The sequence below is a fragment of the Theileria annulata genome, chromosome 2 (genome assembly GCF_000003225.4).
Source record: "Theileria annulata chromosome 2, complete sequence, *** SEQUENCING IN PROGRESS ***".
Taxonomy (NCBI): Eukaryota; Apicomplexa; class Aconoidasida; order Piroplasmida; family Theileriidae; genus Theileria; species Theileria annulata.
This window is the reverse complement of record NC_011099.1, coordinates 1335798-1355010: the sequence shown is the minus strand read 5'-3', so window position 1 is coordinate 1355010 and position 19213 is coordinate 1335798. Positions and strand designations below refer to the sequence as shown.

General features: G+C 34.5%; 10 protein-coding genes across 10 annotated transcripts, besides 1 other annotated feature; 6 read left to right on the top strand and 4 right to left on the bottom strand.

Moving 5' to 3' along the window:
• Positions 1-186: 186 nt before the first annotated feature.
• TA12455 (uncharacterized protein) lies at positions 187-2163 on the top strand (the record flags this gene model as incomplete). The annotated part of the gene is made up of 2 exons (XM_947318.1): positions 187-342; positions 379-2163. The coding sequence occupies 2 exons, from the start codon at positions 187-189 to the stop codon at positions 2161-2163; spliced, it is 1941 nt and encodes a 646-aa protein (XP_952411.1).
• Positions 2164-2295: 132 nt separating this feature from the next.
• Positions 2296-6197, bottom strand: TA12460 (isoleucyl-tRNA synthetase, putative; the record flags this gene model as incomplete). Its single annotated transcript, XM_947317.1, has 8 exons — positions 2296-3277; positions 3369-4128; positions 4205-4623; positions 4692-5108; positions 5188-5457; positions 5508-5674; positions 5782-5963; positions 6005-6197. The coding sequence occupies 8 exons, from the start codon at positions 6195-6197 to the stop codon at positions 2296-2298; spliced, it is 3390 nt and encodes a 1129-aa protein (XP_952410.1).
• A 108-nt stretch (positions 6198-6305) lies between these two features.
• Positions 6306-6353: a sequence feature (Signal peptide predicted for TA12465 by SignalP 2.0 HMM (Signal peptide probability 0.909, signal anchor probability 0.000) with cleavage site probability 0.843 between residues 16 and 17).
• TA12465 (chaperonin, putative) lies at positions 6306-7592 on the top strand (the record flags this gene model as incomplete). The annotated part of the gene is made up of 8 exons (XM_947316.1): positions 6306-6498; positions 6556-6701; positions 6789-6853; positions 6884-6916; positions 7050-7119; positions 7153-7277; positions 7318-7520; positions 7561-7592. The coding sequence occupies 8 exons, from the start codon at positions 6306-6308 to the stop codon at positions 7590-7592; spliced, it is 867 nt and encodes a 288-aa protein (XP_952409.1).
• A 115-nt stretch (positions 7593-7707) lies between these two features.
• TA12470 (topoisomerase-related nucleotidyltransferase, putative) lies at positions 7708-9690 on the top strand (the record flags this gene model as incomplete). Its single annotated transcript, XM_947315.1, has 10 exons — positions 7708-7893; positions 7925-8045; positions 8098-8252; positions 8346-8415; positions 8452-8631; positions 8664-8731; positions 8761-9011; positions 9042-9123; positions 9167-9271; positions 9310-9690. The coding sequence occupies 10 exons, from the start codon at positions 7708-7710 to the stop codon at positions 9688-9690; spliced, it is 1599 nt and encodes a 532-aa protein (XP_952408.1).
• Positions 9691-9823: 133 nt separating this feature from the next.
• Positions 9824-10348, bottom strand: TA12475 (endoplasmic reticulum transport protein, putative; the record flags this gene model as incomplete). Its single annotated transcript, XM_947314.1, has 1 exon — positions 9824-10348. One exon carries the CDS (start codon positions 10346-10348, stop codon positions 9824-9826), a length of 525 nt encoding a protein of 174 aa, XP_952407.1.
• Positions 10349-10490: 142 nt separating this feature from the next.
• Positions 10491-12569, bottom strand: TA12480 (uncharacterized protein; the record flags this gene model as incomplete). The annotated part of the gene is made up of 1 exon (XM_947313.1): positions 10491-12569. The coding sequence occupies one exon, from the start codon at positions 12567-12569 to the stop codon at positions 10491-10493; it is 2079 nt and encodes a 692-aa protein (XP_952406.1).
• Positions 12570-13155: 586 nt separating this feature from the next.
• TA12485 (uncharacterized protein) lies at positions 13156-15135 on the top strand (the record flags this gene model as incomplete). The annotated part of the gene is made up of 8 exons (XM_947312.1): positions 13156-14120; positions 14152-14260; positions 14326-14445; positions 14476-14589; positions 14621-14683; positions 14747-14833; positions 14863-14963; positions 14997-15135. The coding sequence occupies 8 exons, from the start codon at positions 13156-13158 to the stop codon at positions 15133-15135; spliced, it is 1698 nt and encodes a 565-aa protein (XP_952405.1).
• Positions 15136-15270: 135 nt separating this feature from the next.
• On the bottom strand, positions 15271-15860 carry TA12490 (uncharacterized protein; the record flags this gene model as incomplete). The annotated part of the gene is made up of 3 exons (XM_947311.1): positions 15271-15477; positions 15517-15634; positions 15667-15860. The coding sequence occupies 3 exons, from the start codon at positions 15858-15860 to the stop codon at positions 15271-15273; spliced, it is 519 nt and encodes a 172-aa protein (XP_952404.1).
• Positions 15861-15921: 61 nt separating this feature from the next.
• Positions 15922-18024, top strand: TA12495 (RNA helicase, putative; the record flags this gene model as incomplete). Its single annotated transcript, XM_947310.1, is given in 7 exon segments — positions 15922-16296; positions 16334-16664; positions 16694-17054; positions 17130-17674; positions 17714-17826; positions 17869-17896; positions 17915-18024. The coding sequence occupies 7 exon segments, from the start codon at positions 15922-15924 to the stop codon at positions 18022-18024; spliced, it is 1863 nt and encodes a 620-aa protein (XP_952403.1).
• Positions 18025-18364: 340 nt separating this feature from the next.
• Positions 18365-18838, top strand: TA12500 (60S ribosomal protein L27a, putative; the record flags this gene model as incomplete). Its single annotated transcript, XM_947309.1, has 2 exons — positions 18365-18529; positions 18560-18838. The coding sequence occupies 2 exons, from the start codon at positions 18365-18367 to the stop codon at positions 18836-18838; spliced, it is 444 nt and encodes a 147-aa protein (XP_952402.1).
• Positions 18839-19213: the final 375 nt, after the last annotated feature.

Below are 19213 nucleotides of genomic sequence, written 5' to 3'. Positions count from 1 at the left end.
TACATTTAATGTCATTCCAGTATATTCATTTTAATATAGTTCATATAACTAGATAATTTTGCGTTTATATACAAATTAAATAATTGAATATATATACTAATATATCATTATTATTTATTAGATCTAGAATCTATAAGATTATCAGATCATTAGATTTAATTTAACATTGTAATATTATTTATTAAAATGACAAATAATAATTTCGTTGAACCTACTGATTATGAGGAGAAACAAGATTTATACGACCCCGAAGATTGTGACTTGATTGTCCTGGACCTCAATAATGAAGAAAAGAATGATAAATATACGTATCTTAAGAGGAATGACTATAAAGAATATTCTGTATGTCCTGGCAATTATATTAAAAAAATAGTACAGGGAAACAGTTTTGTATGGGAATCTTCATCCAAGAACGACTTCACATTTCTAACACTGTTTTACGATGGTGATGAGAAATATATAGTAATTTTCCCATATGTAGGAAATCTAATACTTTTGCGAAAATCAGATAATGGTTCCTGGATTAATTTAAAGACCTGCGTTAATTTCAATAAATTAAAAATGTTTGACAGACGTGGTCACTATGTTGTTGCCAAATTTATTCATTATGAACTTCAAAAATTTAATTTAAAAATGGTATTCAGTTGCTTTTGTGAAGTGGTTATTTATGAAGGTAATTTGATTTATAAGCACTGTGATAGGCCATTAAATGGATATCCATATTCATTGTCCTTTAATTTATTACATAACATTATCTCAATTCACCTAATGGATGAATCTATAATAACATATCAAAATGTAAAGAAAGAATTACCTGATTTAAAATACTCTCCCCTTAAGCAAAACGATAATTTTTATTACACCTCACACTACACCCCTAATAATGAAATGATTGATTATAAAATTCAAAAAACGATTAAAAAAATACAATTAGAAGGTTTCAAATATAGAGACATTTGTTTATTCGATATAAATTTTCATGATAGATCTGTTGATATCGAATCTGAACATGCTATAATTGACGGTAATTTGATTATGTCCACTGATAAATATGTAACATTTTCTTCACTAGGACATAGGGGATTTGATGCCAGAAAAGGATTTTACTTTTCAAAAATGATAAATCGTTCACTAATTCGAGGTTACATAGATTATCCTCCATATGTCCGTACTCAAGTAGGCACTCGTAGGTCATATAATTTATTGCCTGAAAATCGTGATCTCGAGTATAAGCCGAGATCTAATCCAGATTATTTAAGTTGTATGAAGCCAGATATAACTAAGTTTAAGTTCTACGGCAATGACGATATTGAGATCAAGTCTGATGATACGGAAGTCTGCTATGACGACTTATTTTATGTAATAAAGTTTAAGACTGAATTACACAGAGTGGTCTATGATGGCAAGGAGTATTGGAATTACAACAATAATAAGAATAATGGATTCCCTATCAAAATATATTTCACCGACTACAACAATGATATGAACGTTTGCTTCAATGATGGAAAAATTGAGAAGGTAAAGATTAAGGTACTATATATCAAAATGTTCAAGACTGATGAGTTTGGTAATAGGGTAATGATAACTGACAAAGAGTACAAAGTCTCAAAGATAGAAAGGGACAAACGACTATATAAATTAAACGAAGGTGTTAAGTGTACAGAGATATGGCACTATGATGGTGAGTTTGTATGGAAGCACAAGGAAGGTGACCCTTATCCAATTTCAATTGTTTATTACTACTATTTCCGTTCAATAAGTATAAGATTTGAATCGTATTTCTTTGTGTCAGTTAGAGGAATAGGTAACTTGACTTGGGGCTCCTTAATATTTCCAATTCCCAAACATGTTAAACTATATAAACTGGATAAGATTGGTAACAAATTAGAATTGAACTATAAAGACTATGATTTTGACTGTAACTATTTCGGAAGTTTTATTTATGATTTGAAGAAAAACGTTGAATGCGTTGAGCTTAAGTTTCATGGTGAAACCCTTTGGAAACATGAACAGTCGCAACCGTATCCACATTCATTCGATTACTCTGTTTTCGGCGCATCAATCACAGTTTACTGTAAAACATTAAACGTTAATATCGATAGAAATAACGGTATTTGGGATACCGAAATTGTTGTAAATAAACCATACTTAATGTCGAATTAATATATTCCCAAATTTATAAACAATGATTTTATTATTAGATATTTAAAAGTTTGCATAAATGTATTTTATTAATAATTCTACAAAGTGTGTTCACAATTAATTTTTAGTTAAAATGAATAATTTACTAACATATTAATTTTTGACAATAACAACTTCTACTTTACAGTTCCGGATTGAGAATTCCTCTGAATGAAACTTATTAGATATATTTACATTATTTGTGACAACTGCATTCTTTTTTAATATTTTTTTGAGGGTTTCAGTTTGGCCCTCGAGCATACTGAAGAGCTCAAGGTCGTCTGTATATATGTACACAGTTATGTCGTCATCAATTGATAGCCCGAGCTCCTTCCGCATCTTTTGTACCCTGTTAGCAACTTCTCTAGTCAAGGCCTTGTATTCCAATGTGTCGTCCTTTGTCAAATCTAGAATTACAGTGAGGTTGTTGTCGGACTCGGCGTCGAAATTCTTATTATCCAACTTTTCTGGATTGATTTTTCTAGTAATAACGACATCATCAATTGAGATGGAGTGACCCAGGAGCAACAGTGGCTCTCTCTCCAACAATTTAATCTTAGACTCGTCCAGATTTCGGACTGCATCAGACACATGTTTCATATCCTTTCCAACTCTAGCGCCCAAAATCCTAAAGTTGGGGATGGCATTGAGAGTTATCAGTGAAGTGTCACTGGACAACTCAACATCCAAAACATTGATTTCATCCTTAATTAGCTGAAGGAGCTCCTCCATTGAAGAGAGGAGGTCTGTATCTTGGTGAATTACAGTCAGTTTCCTGAGAGGAAACTTGAGTGATATTTTTTTCCGCTCCCTGATTGTTCTGGAGAGTAGTATAATGCTCTGCATGACTTCGATCCTTCTCATGAGTTCCTTGTCAAAACTCATATTTGGCTTTGGTAGCTTTTCATAATGAATACTTTCCATTCCACCGGAAAACCTTCTGAGGTTAAGGTATATCATCTCTGATGTGAAAGGTGCAAACATGCTCATTAGGTGATTAAATGTTTTGAGTGATGTAAACAGCGATTGCAAGGAGACTACACATTCCTCATCTCCAAAGGTTCCTCTCATCCTCTCACGGTTTATTCTTATGTACCTATTAACACAATATTAGAAATTTATATATGATATCGATATATTAACTATCAATTGCTATATAATATAAAATAATCTTTATTGAAAGATACCAGTTCGTAAGTTGTTCCAGGAATGAAAGCAACTTAGGCATGACATTGTAGAGTTTATAATTTTCCATTTCATGATGAACTGAATAGATGAGTTCCTGTGTAATTGTGTATATCCATCTATCCATGACACAACTAGACTTAAACGGTGCTTCTGGATCAGGCACGAACTTTATTTTATGTGTTACTTCATACCTGGTGACCTCCTGAACTAGGAACCTGTATGAGTGGAACCATGGCAAAATCACATCCTTCAAAACGTTTCTTACTGAATCTGTCGAGAACCTTACTGGTTCTGCCTTCACTGCTGGAGATGAGATTAGAAACAACCTCAGGGAGTCTGCTCCAAACTGATTTATAATATCAAGTGGGTCTGGGTAGTTTTTAAGTCTCTTTGACATTTTTTTACCATCACTTGCCAATATCAGACCGTTGACTATTACATTTTTGAATGGAGACTTGTTGAACAGGAGTGTTGATAGTACCATCAACGTGTAGAACCATCCTCTAGTTTGGTCCAGGCCTTCAGCTATGAAATTAGCTGGGAAGTGCTGGTCCAATGAGTCCTTATTCTCGAAAGGGTAGTGTATCTTTGCCAGAGGCATGGATCCACTTTCATACCAGCAGTCGAATATCTCTGGTATCCTCCTTAGTGGAGGATACTCTGGTCCTCTTGGATCAGGTATCAAGAGGTGATCGACGTTGTGACGGTGTAGGTCATTAATCTTTTCTCCTGTATAATTTTCCAACTCTTCTATACTTCCTAAATTACCATTTGTTAATTGTTTGTTACTATTAAATATTAACTTATTGTATTATAAATTCTAGATGAAATATACCTATGCAGACAATTTGTGTGTAGTCTTCACTCGTCCACAGTGGTATTGGTGTTCCCCAAAAGCGGTTTCTGCTAATGCACCAGTCTCTGGCTTCAGAGACCCAGTTATGGAACCTCTTGTCTCTAACGAACTTTGGTGTCCAGTTCGTCTGCATACTAGAGTTTAGAATGTCCTCTCTAAAGTCTGAAACTTTGATGAACCAACAGTTAACCGCTTTGTAGATCAGTGGCGTATCACTCCTCCAGCAGAACGGGTATGAGTGAACAATTGTTCCAGAGTGCACTAGCTGGCCTTTGCCCTTAAGGATTTTTTTGATTACGTTATCTGCGTCCTTAATGTACAAACCGGCCAAGTCTCCCGTTGAGCCAACAAATATTCCAGACTCGTTGATCAGTTCTGGAAGCGGTCCGTCAAATATTCTGAAAATTAGTCAATATTTTATATTTATAAATAATTATCTTTATTTTCTAAATGTCTAGAATCTCACTTATAGTTCATGCAGACTCTGTAATCGTCTTCACCATAGTATGGAGCACAGTGAACTATGCCTGTACCACTCTCTGATGTTACCATTTTATCTGATACTACTACGTATGCTCTTGACATCAATTCTTCTGAGAAATTTGGGTGATTTGCGAAGAAGTCGAAGAGCGGCTCATACTTCTTTCCTACTAGATCTCTACCAAACATACACCCTAGCTTTTCGAAGCCTTCTTCAAGGTTCGTTCCAAGTGCGTTACAGAAATACTCTAGCCTACATTCTGCCACCACATATATTTTATCATTTTTCTTATATTTGACCTTGACGTAGTTGAAGTCTGCGTTTACACACACTGCCATGTTTGAGGGCAGTGTCCATGGTGTTGTTGTCCATGCAACAAACTCTAGATCTTCATCCAAACACCTATTTTTCATTTATTCATTCAATATTTATGCTATATATCTATATTTGTGTATTTTTTTATATCAATTGTAAAACATACTTGAATGAAACAAACAACGACGGGTCCGTCACCATTTTATAATTTAGGTTAGACTCGAAGTTAGATACAGGCGTGTTACAAGAAAGTGAGTATGGCATGACATTGAATCCTCTGTAGACGAGATTCTTTTGATAAAGTTGTTTGAATATCCACCAGAGTGTTTCCATATAGGGTGTGTTTAGTGTTTTGTAATCATTTTCGAAGTCTATCCACCTTCCTGTTCTCGATACTATATACTTCCACTCGTTAGAGTACTTCATTACTATTGACCTATTATCACATGTATTTTGTTTTTCAAAGGTAATATTTTCAAAAGTTACCTGCACTTTTCGTTATAAACATCTATTCCTAATTTGTAGACGTCGGACGAATGTTTGATATTGTACATGTTATCTATTTCGTGTTCTATTGGGAGTCCGTGGCAATCCCAGCCGAATCTCCTTTCTACGTGATGTCCCGTTTGGTACGCGTATCTCGTTACAACGTCCTAAACATTCCATTAGAACTAATGTTTATAATCTTATACTATACACTCCAATATACTATTATGTTTATTTTAAATAGAGTTTGTTTCTATTATTTTGTTAAAATTACCTTTATAGAACCGGCAAGTATATGTCCATAATGAGGCAGCCCTGTGGCGAAAGGAGGTCCATCATAAAAGATGAATGATGGAGACCCTTCGGATAGCTTCATACAAGTATTGAACACATCTATATCGTCCCAATATTTAAGTATTTTTTCCTCCTCTTTAGGGAAATCCACTTTATCGGAAACTAAATGGTTTATAAATTGGAAGGTCGGTATAATAAATTACCTTTATCGAATGTAGGATGGAATTCGTCTAAAGATGTCATTTCTAATATTTTATTCCGCGAGTTTATAGATCCTTTATTTGATAAAAACAAACCATTTGATATTTTACTACAAGACAATTTTAATGATGATTTTTTAAATTTTAATAGTACACTATTAATTTTTTTAAAAGTGTATTGATAACAACAAAGCATTAAACATTGTGAAATATCGATTATTACTGTACTGACGCCACACAACTTGTAAGTCTACACAATTTTGACTGTTTATCTTATCTATGTAATATAATTGTTATAAAAGCAATGGAGATAATTGTTGTACTTTTTATTTTAGTCACTAATGTGGATTCTATAAAGTTTGATTTAAATCGCTTATCGACTGGATTCATTAACTATGGCATGAATTCTGGGTTTGGTACCAGAACTCACACGACTTCTCTTGATAAATTAACTAAACACAAAAATAATCCTATTTATAGCCTGGAATCCGACGACGGTTTAAATCCTGCTTCGTTCAGAATTGGTACCTTCCAACTCAATTAATACTTCTTAGGTGAACTTCCACACCTTGGACAAAATAACTTCAAATTAAGAGGAATTAAATTAGAAAATAGCGTCTTGCCACTTGGCGACTACGTTCTTATAGTAAAAAATGATGTTATTGATGTTACTAAATCCGGAGTTTACCTGAGCACACAAGTATTTTTTATTATTTATTTGTTTTAGTAACTTTATCTATAATTTAACTATGAAGTTATAACTTTATAATCGTTGATTGTTTGTTAGAAAAAAAGGGATTTTGTTGGAAGCGTATTGGCAGTTGGTCCCGGAAGACTAAATAAAACAACAGGGTTAGTATAATTTATATATTTTGCGCTAAGGCTGAGCCTTGCAGTAATAGTTTCTGCTTTGGGGTATGATTAATGGCGCTATAGTGATTGGTCCAATAAAGTTTGTTATTATAAAATTCCTGGACCGAACAATGTTGTATATACAACGTTAATAGATAGTGAAATTATCATAATCAATACATTAATTAATTATTAGAGTAACCACACCGTTGAGCGTAAAAGTTGGAGATATAGTGTTATTTGACCCTTCAGATGAAAATTTAGATGTAAGTTTCGAGAATAAATAATTGATATTGTAGCTAAAGTATAATGACAAACCCTGCGCGCTGGTCCGTGAAGAGCAGATTTTTGCTCGTTTAAACGTAGGAAGGCACGAAATAGATAACACAATAACATACGAAAAGGTTGTCCCACTATTTGATAGGTAAATTAAATCAAATGATAAATAAATGACAAATTAATAGGATGCTGGTCCGGGTTCTTGAAACGCCTAAAAGAACAGAGAGCGGATTAGTTATATCAAATTCAAACACAAGAGATGAATTGATCAAGGCCAAAATCGTTTCATTAGGGCCGGGAAATTACACAGAGAGTGGCAAACTGTTGCCAATTGAGGGTCTGTCAGTAGGCGATACTGTGCTGTACAGACATAACGAGTATGATTCAGGTGAATTCATGTCTAACAATGTAAATTATGCTTTCGTAAGAAGGGATGCAGTTTTGGGAAAACTGTGAATAATATTTTAATTTTTAATTTTATTCATTATTACACAACAATTCACAAACACAACACTTTTACAGCAACCGCATAGTTTATATTCATTTATATATTTATTACTATATTTTATAGTAAAATGTCAGATGATGAGTCCATTGTGGGCTCATCAGATAAACAGGATGAAGATTCTTATCCTACATCACAATCTGACACAGATATCGTTGATAATGACAAACTATCGCAGAATTACGGAGCAGAATTATATTCAATGCTCGATTCAGAAGAGCAAAAACAAATTTCACTACGTAATTCAACCATGAGAGTAATTTTAATACTATTATTCAATATTTCAGAATAAAGCCAAGTCCTTAAACAAGACGAAACTACAAGATTTAACAAAAAAGGAACTTCCAGGATTATACATTAATATTTCTAGCCAAAATGATTCTGAAAAATTAAAATCAAAACCCAAAGGTTTGAAATGTTATTTCACATTAAATACGAGTCAATATATAAACATTTTTAGATCAAAAAACACTGAGAAATATTCTTGACCTTTACAAACTCCACTCCTTTCTCAAAACGGCAAGACTTCCATTTGTAGTACTACTCGATATTGAACTTAACCGTCTGCTACAATGGCTTGCGCCAACAGAAGAAGAGAAATTAGCTAAAGAGCAGGTTAATTTTTATATTTATTATTCATTAAATACCCAAAAACTTGATATAACTAAATAATATAATTTATATTTTTGTTTCTTATTTGTATTTCAGGTTTTATTGCAGTTGGAAATAGTTGTCAACGCGTTGTTCCCTCATGGTAAATTGAAGGTTTTCGGATCCTGTATCTTTAAATTTATTGATGTATAATTAATTTTAGACTTGACCGGTTTGTCGTTACCGGGAGCTGATATCGATGTGTGTATTCATTCGGAAGGAGACCAACTATGCATATTGAATATGGTCGTTTACGCACTTAATAGGCTAGGACTAGTTCATTCGTTTGAGTGCATTTATAACACTACAGTTCCTGTAGTCAAATTAGTAGATAAAAGAACAGGTAATTGTATAGTTAAACTGAACGTAAATTAGGAGTTAGATTAGATTTGAGCGTGTACAATGACTCAGCTTTCAAAACTACCAAATTCATACAGGAAATGGTACTTTCACTCAAAACTTAGTATTTTAGTGCCTTAAGTACAAGTATATGCAGCCTCTGATACTCTTGATAAAGTTATTCCTCCAGTCTAGGAGCCTTGGAGATACATATTTTGGAGGAGTGGGATCGTACCTGCTGTACTGCATGGTGCTGAGCTTTCTACAGCTCCACAACTCGACAACAAATAACACATTCGATGACAAAAACTCATTAGCGACTCTCTACGTAGACTTTTTCTACTACTGGGGGTTCGTCAGAGACTACAAACAATTCACTACAACGTAAGTCGATATTCTTCAAATATTTTATAGAGTCCGGGGACTAGGCCACGTTTACCCTAGGGCACTCAGGAAAGATAAATCGGATAATACTTTTAGCTGCGAAAATCCTCTTGTATCGTTACCCACTACATCAAATATTTATAAATAATATTTAGGACAACACAGTTGATATTGGAGCCAATTCATTCAACATGCACACTGTGATTTCTTCATTCCAAAACGCATTTATGGTAATTTTATTAATAACTCATTTAATATATGTATATTAATATGATTCCCTTAATAAGTTCTTTAATAGGTACTGAAGAGTATAGAGTCAAATGTGCCTAATTGGTTTCCAAGCAAGGAAGTGTCTTTCGAGATGAACTTTTCCACAATCCTCGAGTCAATATATGACATTGGTCACCCTATTTTCCAATATAGGAAGAGTAAAAGGTGCTCCAACATCCGAAACGAGTTCTTTCCAGAGAACTCTAAAACAATGATTTCCTCATTAGAGACTGTAATAAACCACCTAAAGAAGACATTTGATGGTACTAAAACTAACACTTTCAATGCGCAGAGGCACCTAATAGAGTCATTATCATTGGGAAGTGATGATGTAACAATCGGAGAAGAAATGCCTTTTTACATTGTAGCCGAGGCTGTTGGGAGAGACAAAACTAAACTTAAATCTTAATATTCTCAACTACACAAAATTTTTATTATTACTTCACTCAAAATATTTAAGTGCCATCAATAAAATATATGAATAGTAGTTAACCCAGAACATAAATAACAATAAAAATCCATAAATTTGTAAATCAATATTATCAGATTAAGTATTTTTTAGCAGCCTGGTGAACTTTACTTTTAAAATTACTCGAATCAAGGCTAGTATTAAAGACGTATAGGGGATTCATGAGCTGTTTGGAGTACAGTTCATGAACTTCCCTGAAAAAATACCGAATGTTATCAGAGGAAGGAGGCTGAGGATCCACAGGACTCGTGTTGGACGAATATATTACAAAATCGTTTGAACCAGGGTTATGTGAGCGAGTAACAAGTAGAAAGTTGGCGTGCGAGCAGGTAACGTAGGCGGAAACAGATAAAAAATCAAATGCGTCAACCTGTTTCAAAAACAAGTTAGGATTGTTCCAAACTAGATCTTCAATAACATCGAGAGATTGGTGAGCCACAAAAGATGAGAGGTGAGGAGGGTCTGACCTTCTACCGGGTGTTGAAAGGTCCTCAATGAGGAGAGGTTTATCATCTTTACCGACAATTATAAACACTAAAATTTTAGAATAAGGTTCTGAATCTGTATTCGAAGGCTTTTCTTCCTCATGTTCATCCATAATAAAAGAATTCTAAACCTAACACATCACGCATGAATCTAACACCATTAATTACATATCAAAGATGTATATATTGATTATTTAATCACAATTAATTACAATTGCACGAATAAATGTAATGTGTGTGCAACTAAGAAAAAAATTAAAGTTTTTTGGGTGGGAACGGCTTCTTTAGTAACTTGGGGGCAATAACTAAGGGCACAAGTGGTTTTTCTGGCAGTTTTTCATTCATTTCTGGAACACTTACTGGCTGAACTTTAGGAACAAGCTTGGTAGGAGGAGGTGTTACTGGAGGCTTTGCTAACAAGTCTGAATCACTAGGTTTTGGATCAAAACTGGTGGTGGCTTGTTTGGGTAGGTTATTCATCGGGGCATCAACTTTTTCATTCAATAAAGTTTCTTTAGAGTTTTCAACAGAACCTTTGTTATCATCCTGTTTCTGGTCCTTTTCCAACTCAACTGTTGGAGATGTTTCATAAGAATTTAGTTTGATCAAACCGGATTTTTTGCGTTCTAACTGGGCAAAATTTTGATGACTCTTTTCAGTCATTGAGTCCTTTGATAAAATTCTTGTGCTGAGCTTTTTTACAATTAGTTCCTTAAATGAAGGCTTCTCCTTTTTATCAACCTTTTCAGAGCTTCCGGTCCTAACAACATTTTCATCATTTTCAACTGTATCTGGTTTTGCACCATCTACATTTAAGTCATTGGAATTAGAGGCGTCATTAGACTCGGTTTTTGAATCGTCATGATTGAGAGAAAGCTGCTTCTTTCCAGAAAACAGTAAACTCAGCTTTGAAACGTTGCTGGGTTTATTCTCTTTCTTACGAGTTTCTTCTGGCTTAGATTCTTCCTCCTTATCGGTAGCTTGTGTTTTTTGTTGAACTTTTGTTAAATTAGTGTTTAGCCCTTTTGAAATGGACGAAGTTTTAGGATTGAAGAGGGGCTTCCTAATTGTACGATTACTCTTTGGCTCAAACGACTTACCCTTGTTGCTAGGTTCTTCCAAATTCGTTGTTTCTTGGACATTTACCTCAGTCTCAACTTTAGTAGGTACCTTTTTCAAAGGTTCAACAACCTTATCAAAACCTGTACCACTGGTATTGGGCACAGCATTTGAGAAAGGCATACTTTCAGCCCTTGTCAATTCATCGGGTTTTGATGCAAAATTTACAGCGGGAAGCTTAGCGTTGTTAGGCATTGGAAGGACAGTTACGACCAAGTCTCCGCAGCTCACCCCGTTGGAGTCCAGCACCTTCCAAAGCTCGTAAGGCTTTAGAGTTTTATCTGAAATCAAGCCGACTTCAGCACTCCCAACGAAGAAGTTATCAGCGTACACATCCAATACTAGCTTTGGAACCACATTTGGCACCTTTGGAGGAAGTTTAGGGTTCTCCAACAAGTAGTTGAACTCGTAAACCTTGGAAGCGTTATCCATGGGTTTGACCTGTAAGGTGGCGCATCTGGATTTCTCATTATCCCAAAGGGCCTTATCTTCGTTATCGTACCTGAAGAATACGCTAAAAGTTTTGATGTCGGTGCTGGGTAAATCACACATCAGCATTAGCCTATGAACCTTCACTGATAATCCTGTTAAAGTCGCCTTTTCAGGAACGGTGTTTGTCATTGGCTTCATCACCTCGTTCATCGTTAGTTCAATACCGTCATATTGAGTGACAACACCGTAAAGTGCATTGTAGAGAGTATTGAGTCTGACATCCAGCTCCCTACAAGGGAAAAGATACTCTAAGCATAGCTTAATAAAGGCGACACGACTGTATCCCTGAATAACCGCGCAACTGCCAATTCCTACAAAGGCTTGTATAAGTGTATCCATCTGGTTATATAAAAGGTCAATTCTATCTAGTGTTTCCTTCAATTTAAGGGGTTGGTCTACCATCGACTTTAGTTTCCTTTCTAAGCAATGAAATCTGTTGTTTGACTCTTCCAGCTTTTGTTTATAATTCAGAAGCTCCTGTTCTAATCTATAGCAATTTTCCTCGGATTTCTTCCTGAATTCTCTTTCTCTGTTGTAAAGAAGGAAATAGTTCCTCAGGCTCGTGTCGAGTTCGACCAACGTGTGCTCCAACACTTCTGGATCCGGCCTCCTCCTAAAATACACACTGTCCTTGGTCAGAACTTCGCGTTCCGGCACTTTCATGTTATTCTGCTTTACAAACAGCTGGTCCCACAAATTGTTTAGAGAGGGGACAGTCGTCATAGTTTACTAACTACATTTCAATATTAATAGGTGTAAATTATCCCAGTACTCACAAATCAACGATAGTCAAATGAAGCGTGAGAACATAGTAAAATAAAACATACATAAAGCAACAAATTAAAATATAAATATTAAGAGATAAAATAAAACGATAAAGATTTATTAAAAGAGGTATCTAAGCACCAGTGGGCACTTCAGCTAACTCAAATAAAACCGAATTTTAATAACTTTTATACATTTTAAAAATTGTCTAAATTGTGAAATAAAATAGTTTTAACAAATATTACTCAAATGTGTATAACAATTCCTGTGGTTTTATCGAATCAATAAATATACATATTAATACATACCTTGATATTATTAAAAAATCTCCATTCACATATTCAATCACAAAATTATTTTAAAATAGATAAAATTAAATTTAATGTTAATTATATTTTATTCAAAGACAATTAAATAGTGTTATACGCATACCATTAACTCACCCTAATAGATATTTTTTAAATCATATTTATATTTTAATTTCTTTTTAATAAAATAAAAATTAATTATAAACCAATGTAAATAATTTGTTTGGCCCAAATCAATGCTTTTGGCAAGATTCTATCTCACCTCTGTCCAAAATTGCAGCTATTCATATAGGAATCTTGATAAATTATCCTTAAAAGTATATTATCTACAAGAACTTTCAAGAATTCTTCAATCTAGAAATAATGATACTTTATCGCATAACGAAAGTCTAAAGAACAAACTTGTATACAATGTTGATCAACACACATTTAACAAATATGATATTACCCAACTTACACAAGATGTAAACAAGTCTATAAATAACCTTAGTCCCTCCCAGCTCCTTTCAACAGCTATTTCATACACAAAATTGCATGGAGTTGGAAAGAAGGAGTGGAAACGATTATGTTATTCTTCATTGAAGCAGATTTATTCCAACTGTTACAATACCAATGCGATATCTTTTAGCCAAGTTGCAATGATTCTCTATTCATACGCATCCAAGTTCACCAACGAAATGCCAGTTACGAACAAACTGCTCAAGGCATGCGTTAAATCGACAGGGAGCCTGAACGAGCGTGATATATCAATGATTCTTTACTATATCAGAAGAACAAAGTGTGTTCCAAAAACATTAAACACTCCACAAGACTTCAAAAACGCACAAATCCTTAGGTCCATTGCTTTGTGCCTGTCAAAAGAAGGAGGGAATAAGTTAGTAAAAATGACACCTATGGGCCTAGTTTCAATAGTTTACAACTTTACCGAAATAGGCATGATTCCATGGTCACTTATATACCATTCATGTAACTTAATTAAAAAAAAATCACGCTATCTTGACTCCAAATCAATAGGATTTCACTCAAGATCACTCTCAAAATTAAATATTAGAGATAAAAAAACACTAAATTTATTTGTTGAATCATTGCCAAAAAGGACCAAAATACCAATCCCAACCATTAGTTCACTATTATATTCACTTGCTAAACTAAAGTATAGACCAAAGGCCTGTTTGTCTCCACTTTTGGACTACACCCAAAAGTATAATAATTTTACAATAAATTTGGTTTAGGTCAATTTTTCTATTTGATGATAGGGATTTGGCACTCTTGGTGTATTCATTGGGTCAACTTGGAGTAAAAAATGATGTTCTTTTCGATTCAATTTCAGACTTTATTAAGGTAGAACATGAATACTATTAACATTGCTAATATTATATTCTATACTGTTCTGAATAACCATATAGAAGAGGATTGATTACCAGTCCCCTCAACATTTATCTATGTTTATAAGGGGATATTCAAGATTAGGGATTTACGACGAACCATTAATTGAGATAATATTGGCCAAAGCCATTGAGTTGATGGTAAATTTTATTAAATTCAATATTGTTTAGACTGGATTTGGCATAACTCAGCTAGTATCTGTACTGGACAGTTTAGTGGTTCTGGGCTACTTTGACCATTCAGTTTTTTCAAGATTACTCGAGTATTTTTGCACATTCCATTCGGTAAGTTGAATTTTTAGTCATTATATATTAGGAAGATTTGCCTGAATATTCCATAAACCAACTTAACAGGATAATGTATAGCATTAGACTTGAAGTGAGTTCACTTTAACATTCTATTAACATACTTATAAGAGTGGACCATGTAAAATATTTTTAGAATCCTGAGTTCATATTAAATTCGCCTAGTTACATAGCATCATTGTTTGACCAATATCAAGGAGTATTCATGATTAGAGACCTCAAGGTATAATATTTAAAATTAAAAGTTTGTAGGATTCGTCAGACTCTTTATTCAGATGTTTGAAACAACTAAATGTTGAGTACGAGATCGGACGAAAGGTTGGACCTTACGTGCCGGATACCGTTATTGACGGGTATAAAAATTTACATTCCATTAATATGTTCAGGAATATGTGTATTGATATTTTATCAAAGGGATCAGTGTGTCCACTAACGGGTTCATTTTTGGGTTCAGTCAATATGACTGAACGGCACATGAATATTCTGGGATACAAGTATATAAAGATACGCAAGGAAGAATGGTAATAGAGTGTAATTATAGTACATTATAGGGTTAAAAAAAGCGAATCACAGAGAATAATTTTATTAAAACAACTGTTAAGAAGCAAGCCGAATGGTAAATTTGACTAAAATGAGTGTATATGAATTATATAATAGTGACTAACATATATTTTCATCCTCTCCAAAAACTGAACAGGGGAACCCGAGCGATTTCAGAGAACCCTTTAAAACACCGGAAATAAAGGACAAGTAAAACTGTCTGTAAGTCTCAATTGAAGGCTTTTCAGTTGAGTTGTTACGAGTAGAGTAGTTGAACTCTAGGTTATCCATCCAGTAGAGGTCCTCGGAAAAAACAACATATATACCCTAACAATTTCAAGAAAAATGTATAAATGTATTGTTTACCTGGCTATTAGACTGGAGTCTCTTGGCCTGTTTGCCGAATAAGTAAGTCCAGAGTTGACGACATATAAAAACCATGCATTTGTTAGGGTCGTGGATGGGACCCATGGAAAGAGTGAGCCTTAAATATCATATTTCGAGATTAAATAATACCTTGAAACTATTTTCAAGCCTAGATCGTAGCCATGATCCTCTAATGATTCGTTTATAGAAGAATGTGTATCTTGAGAAGAAGGATCGTAATTGTCAGATAAAAGGTGATTGGTTTCAGGGGTAATTCTAGAAATATGATATTTTACAATTTCATGGATGAGAATAACATGCGATCTCTTAGAAACCTCACCCATAACTTGAAAATATAGTATGATTTGCAGAATACACCACTACACTGGAATCAGTTAATGTTTAATGCAAGAAAGCGAGTCATCAGAGAATGAAAAATTATTGATTTCTGGTGAAAATAAAGTTTCTTTAGAATATATTCCGTTTAAAAAAAGGAGAATATTTACGCAAAAACATAAATCGAGGGAAAATGAAACTTCAAACACAAATGGTAAAAATCGGACTAAAAACTTGGCTTTCACACCAGTATCGGAAAGCAAAGAAACTGAAAAATTCTCTGGTCAAGAATCTGAAGAAGAAGAAGGACCAAAAGGAGGAAGAGCAAGAGGAGGAAGAGGAGGATCATGTGACTACACATATACTGTAAATGATTTGAATTCAGTAAAAGAGCTAAAGATTAATGAACATATTGAAATTAAAAATGATAATATTACTGGCTCAGTATGTTAAATTATTATATTTTCATTCAACGTTTTAGGTCACAGGTTCCATTAATTTCACCAATGTACCTGATAAGGACCTGCCAAAGGCCACAGTTTATGGTTCTCCAATTGATTCAATTTACAAAATACCATTTAAATACTTGGCTGTTGACTCCAATGTGGTTGATTCGATCAGAAATGCTCTTTTAATTGACGTTTCTGGGGACCAGGTACCTCCTCCAATTCTTAACTTTGAGGATATGAAGCTCCCAAAACCAATATTGAAGGCCTTAAACCATAAGAAAATATTCGAGCCTACTAAAATCCAGATGCAGGCGTTACCCTCAGTTCTACTGGGAAGAGACGTTATAGGCGTGTCATCGACAGGTACTTTAAACAGATTTAATGCTTATTAGGGACTGGAAAGACTCTGGTTTTTGTTATTCCAATGATAATGCAGTCTTGGGAAATTGAACTCAGACTTCCAATTGAATCCAGAGAAGGTCCTTTTGGTCTTGTAATTTGCCCTTCTCGAGAACTCGCTTCACAAATTTCCGACATAACCAAGTACTTTACCGGATATATTTATAATTACGGAGGACCCAAGCTTTATTGCTCATGTGTTATCGGAGGAACTGACATCAAGGACCAGGAATTTACCATCAAATCTGGAGTTCACATGGTTATTGCCACGCCAGGAAGACTTAATTACTTCCTAAACTCCAGAATTATCAATTTGACACAGTGCAGATACCTCTGCTTTGATGAAGCAGATAGGTACGTATTTTTCCCATTATACATATTTCAATATATTTAATTAGTTGGAATTTCAATAGATTTAATAAATTATAGGACAATAGATTTGGGGTTTGATACTGAAATAAATGGTATATTTAACCACTTTAACAACCAGCATCAGACCTTGCTTTTTTCAGCAACGATGTCAATTAAAATTCAAGAATTCGCTAAATCAGCACTGACTAACCCGATTCTGGTCAACGTTGGTCTACCAGGATCACCTAACAAGAATGTAAAGCAGCTATTAATTCTAGTTCCAAAGGAATCGAAGCTTCCAATGTTGCTTCAGTGCCTTAAGAAAACACCACCTCCGGTGTTGATCTTCTGTGAAAATAAGGCGGACGTTGAGATTATTAACGAGTACCTCATTCTCAAAGGAGTTGAAGTATCTGCTATCCACGGCGGACTTAGCCAGGAGGAGAGAATGGAATCCATTTCAGACTTTAAGAACCATAAAAAAGATGTGCTAATTGGCACTGATGTCGCCTCCAAGGGGCTAGACTTCCCCTCAATACACCATGTAATCAACTTTGACCTTCCCAGAGATGTCGAAAATTATGTACACCGAATTGGGAGAACTGGAAGAAGAGGAGAAAGAGGTATTTAATCATAAATAAATAGAGTTAATATTAAGTTAGGCCTTGCAACAACGCTGTTGGATGGCTCAGAGGATAATAATTCCCTTGGGAATTTGAAGTCAATTCTAATTGAGTCTGAGGAGGAGATACCAGAATTTTTGAAAAATATACATGTGAGTGAAGAACACTCACAGTAAACGACTGGAGTAAATAAGGAAACACAGGAAAGTAGAGGGTTTAAGGGTTGTGGATATTGAATAGAGGCTGGTCATAGAATCTCAAAGTGTCCAAGGTTTGAAAGTCAGTTGAATAAACAAATACTGAGAAAAGAAGTTTTTACTAAAATAATGGAATTGTATATAAATTTGTAGAGTGTGTTTTTAGGAATGTGGTCATAAATAAACCCTGTAACGCAAATTTATTTTCATAAATGGTGTAATATAGTGATTGTTTTTTAAGTTTGTAATTTTTTATTTCTACACATTCCATGTCAACTTTTCATTATCGGGTGATTCTTCTCATGGGGAATCGATTCCGCAAATAATTAAATTAAAGATATTTCTCCTTAATATCTATATAATTCTTTTTATCTGTAGTTTAAAAAATATTTCTAACTTTATCGTACCAGATTCCATAGAGTTATTTATCCATTTGTCCAGATTTTTCAACTTCCGTTTCAATCCCAGCTCTTGATTAATTTTATTCTGAAAAATGACTACAAGATTTAAAAAATCACGTAAACTTAGAGGTCACGTCTCAGCGGGACATGGAAGAGTTGGAAAACACAGAAAACATCCAGGAGGTCGTGGTAAGGCCGGTGGTGACAGTCATCACAGGATTTTGTTTGATAAGTTCCATCCCGGTTACTTCGGAAAGGTAAAAAATAATTTTCATATTACTTTTTAGGTTGGAATGAGGCATTTCCACAAGCTCAGAAACCAGTATTTCATGAGGACTGTGAATGTAAATCAGCTTTGGGATTTGGTTCCTGAGGAAACACGTAAGGAATACGCTGATAAGCCTGATATGGCCCCCGTTTTGGATGTTATGCAGAGTGGATACTTTAAAGTCCTTGGAACTGGCAATATGCCTCCGCGCCCCCTTGTTGTAAAGGCGCGCCTCTTTAGTAAGACTGCAGAAAGAAAGATTAAAGAGGCTGGAGGAGCCTGTGTTCTTGTTGCTTAATTTCTTTTTATTCTCAAACACGCCTTATATACAATATTATATATACGTGTATATAATGTATATAATTGGGTAGATTAATTGGTATTAGTGGTTTCAGTTGCAACCCATTTGCCCTTTTGAAGTTGGTAACTACAAGTCCCAGTTTTGTAAGCAACGGAAATCGTTTTATTTTCTTTAAAGAAATAGACAAATGATAAGGGAAGTATTCCTCCTGTGTATCTCCAAACTACTGTCCCATTATGTCTAAGTTCAGTGCAAGTAACTTCTTCGTTAACTACATATCTAAATCCTTTGGTTTCATATAACTGGACCCTGTACTCCTGAAGACTCAGTCTCAAAGTCTCACCCTGTTCATTTGTTTTGTATAGAGATATT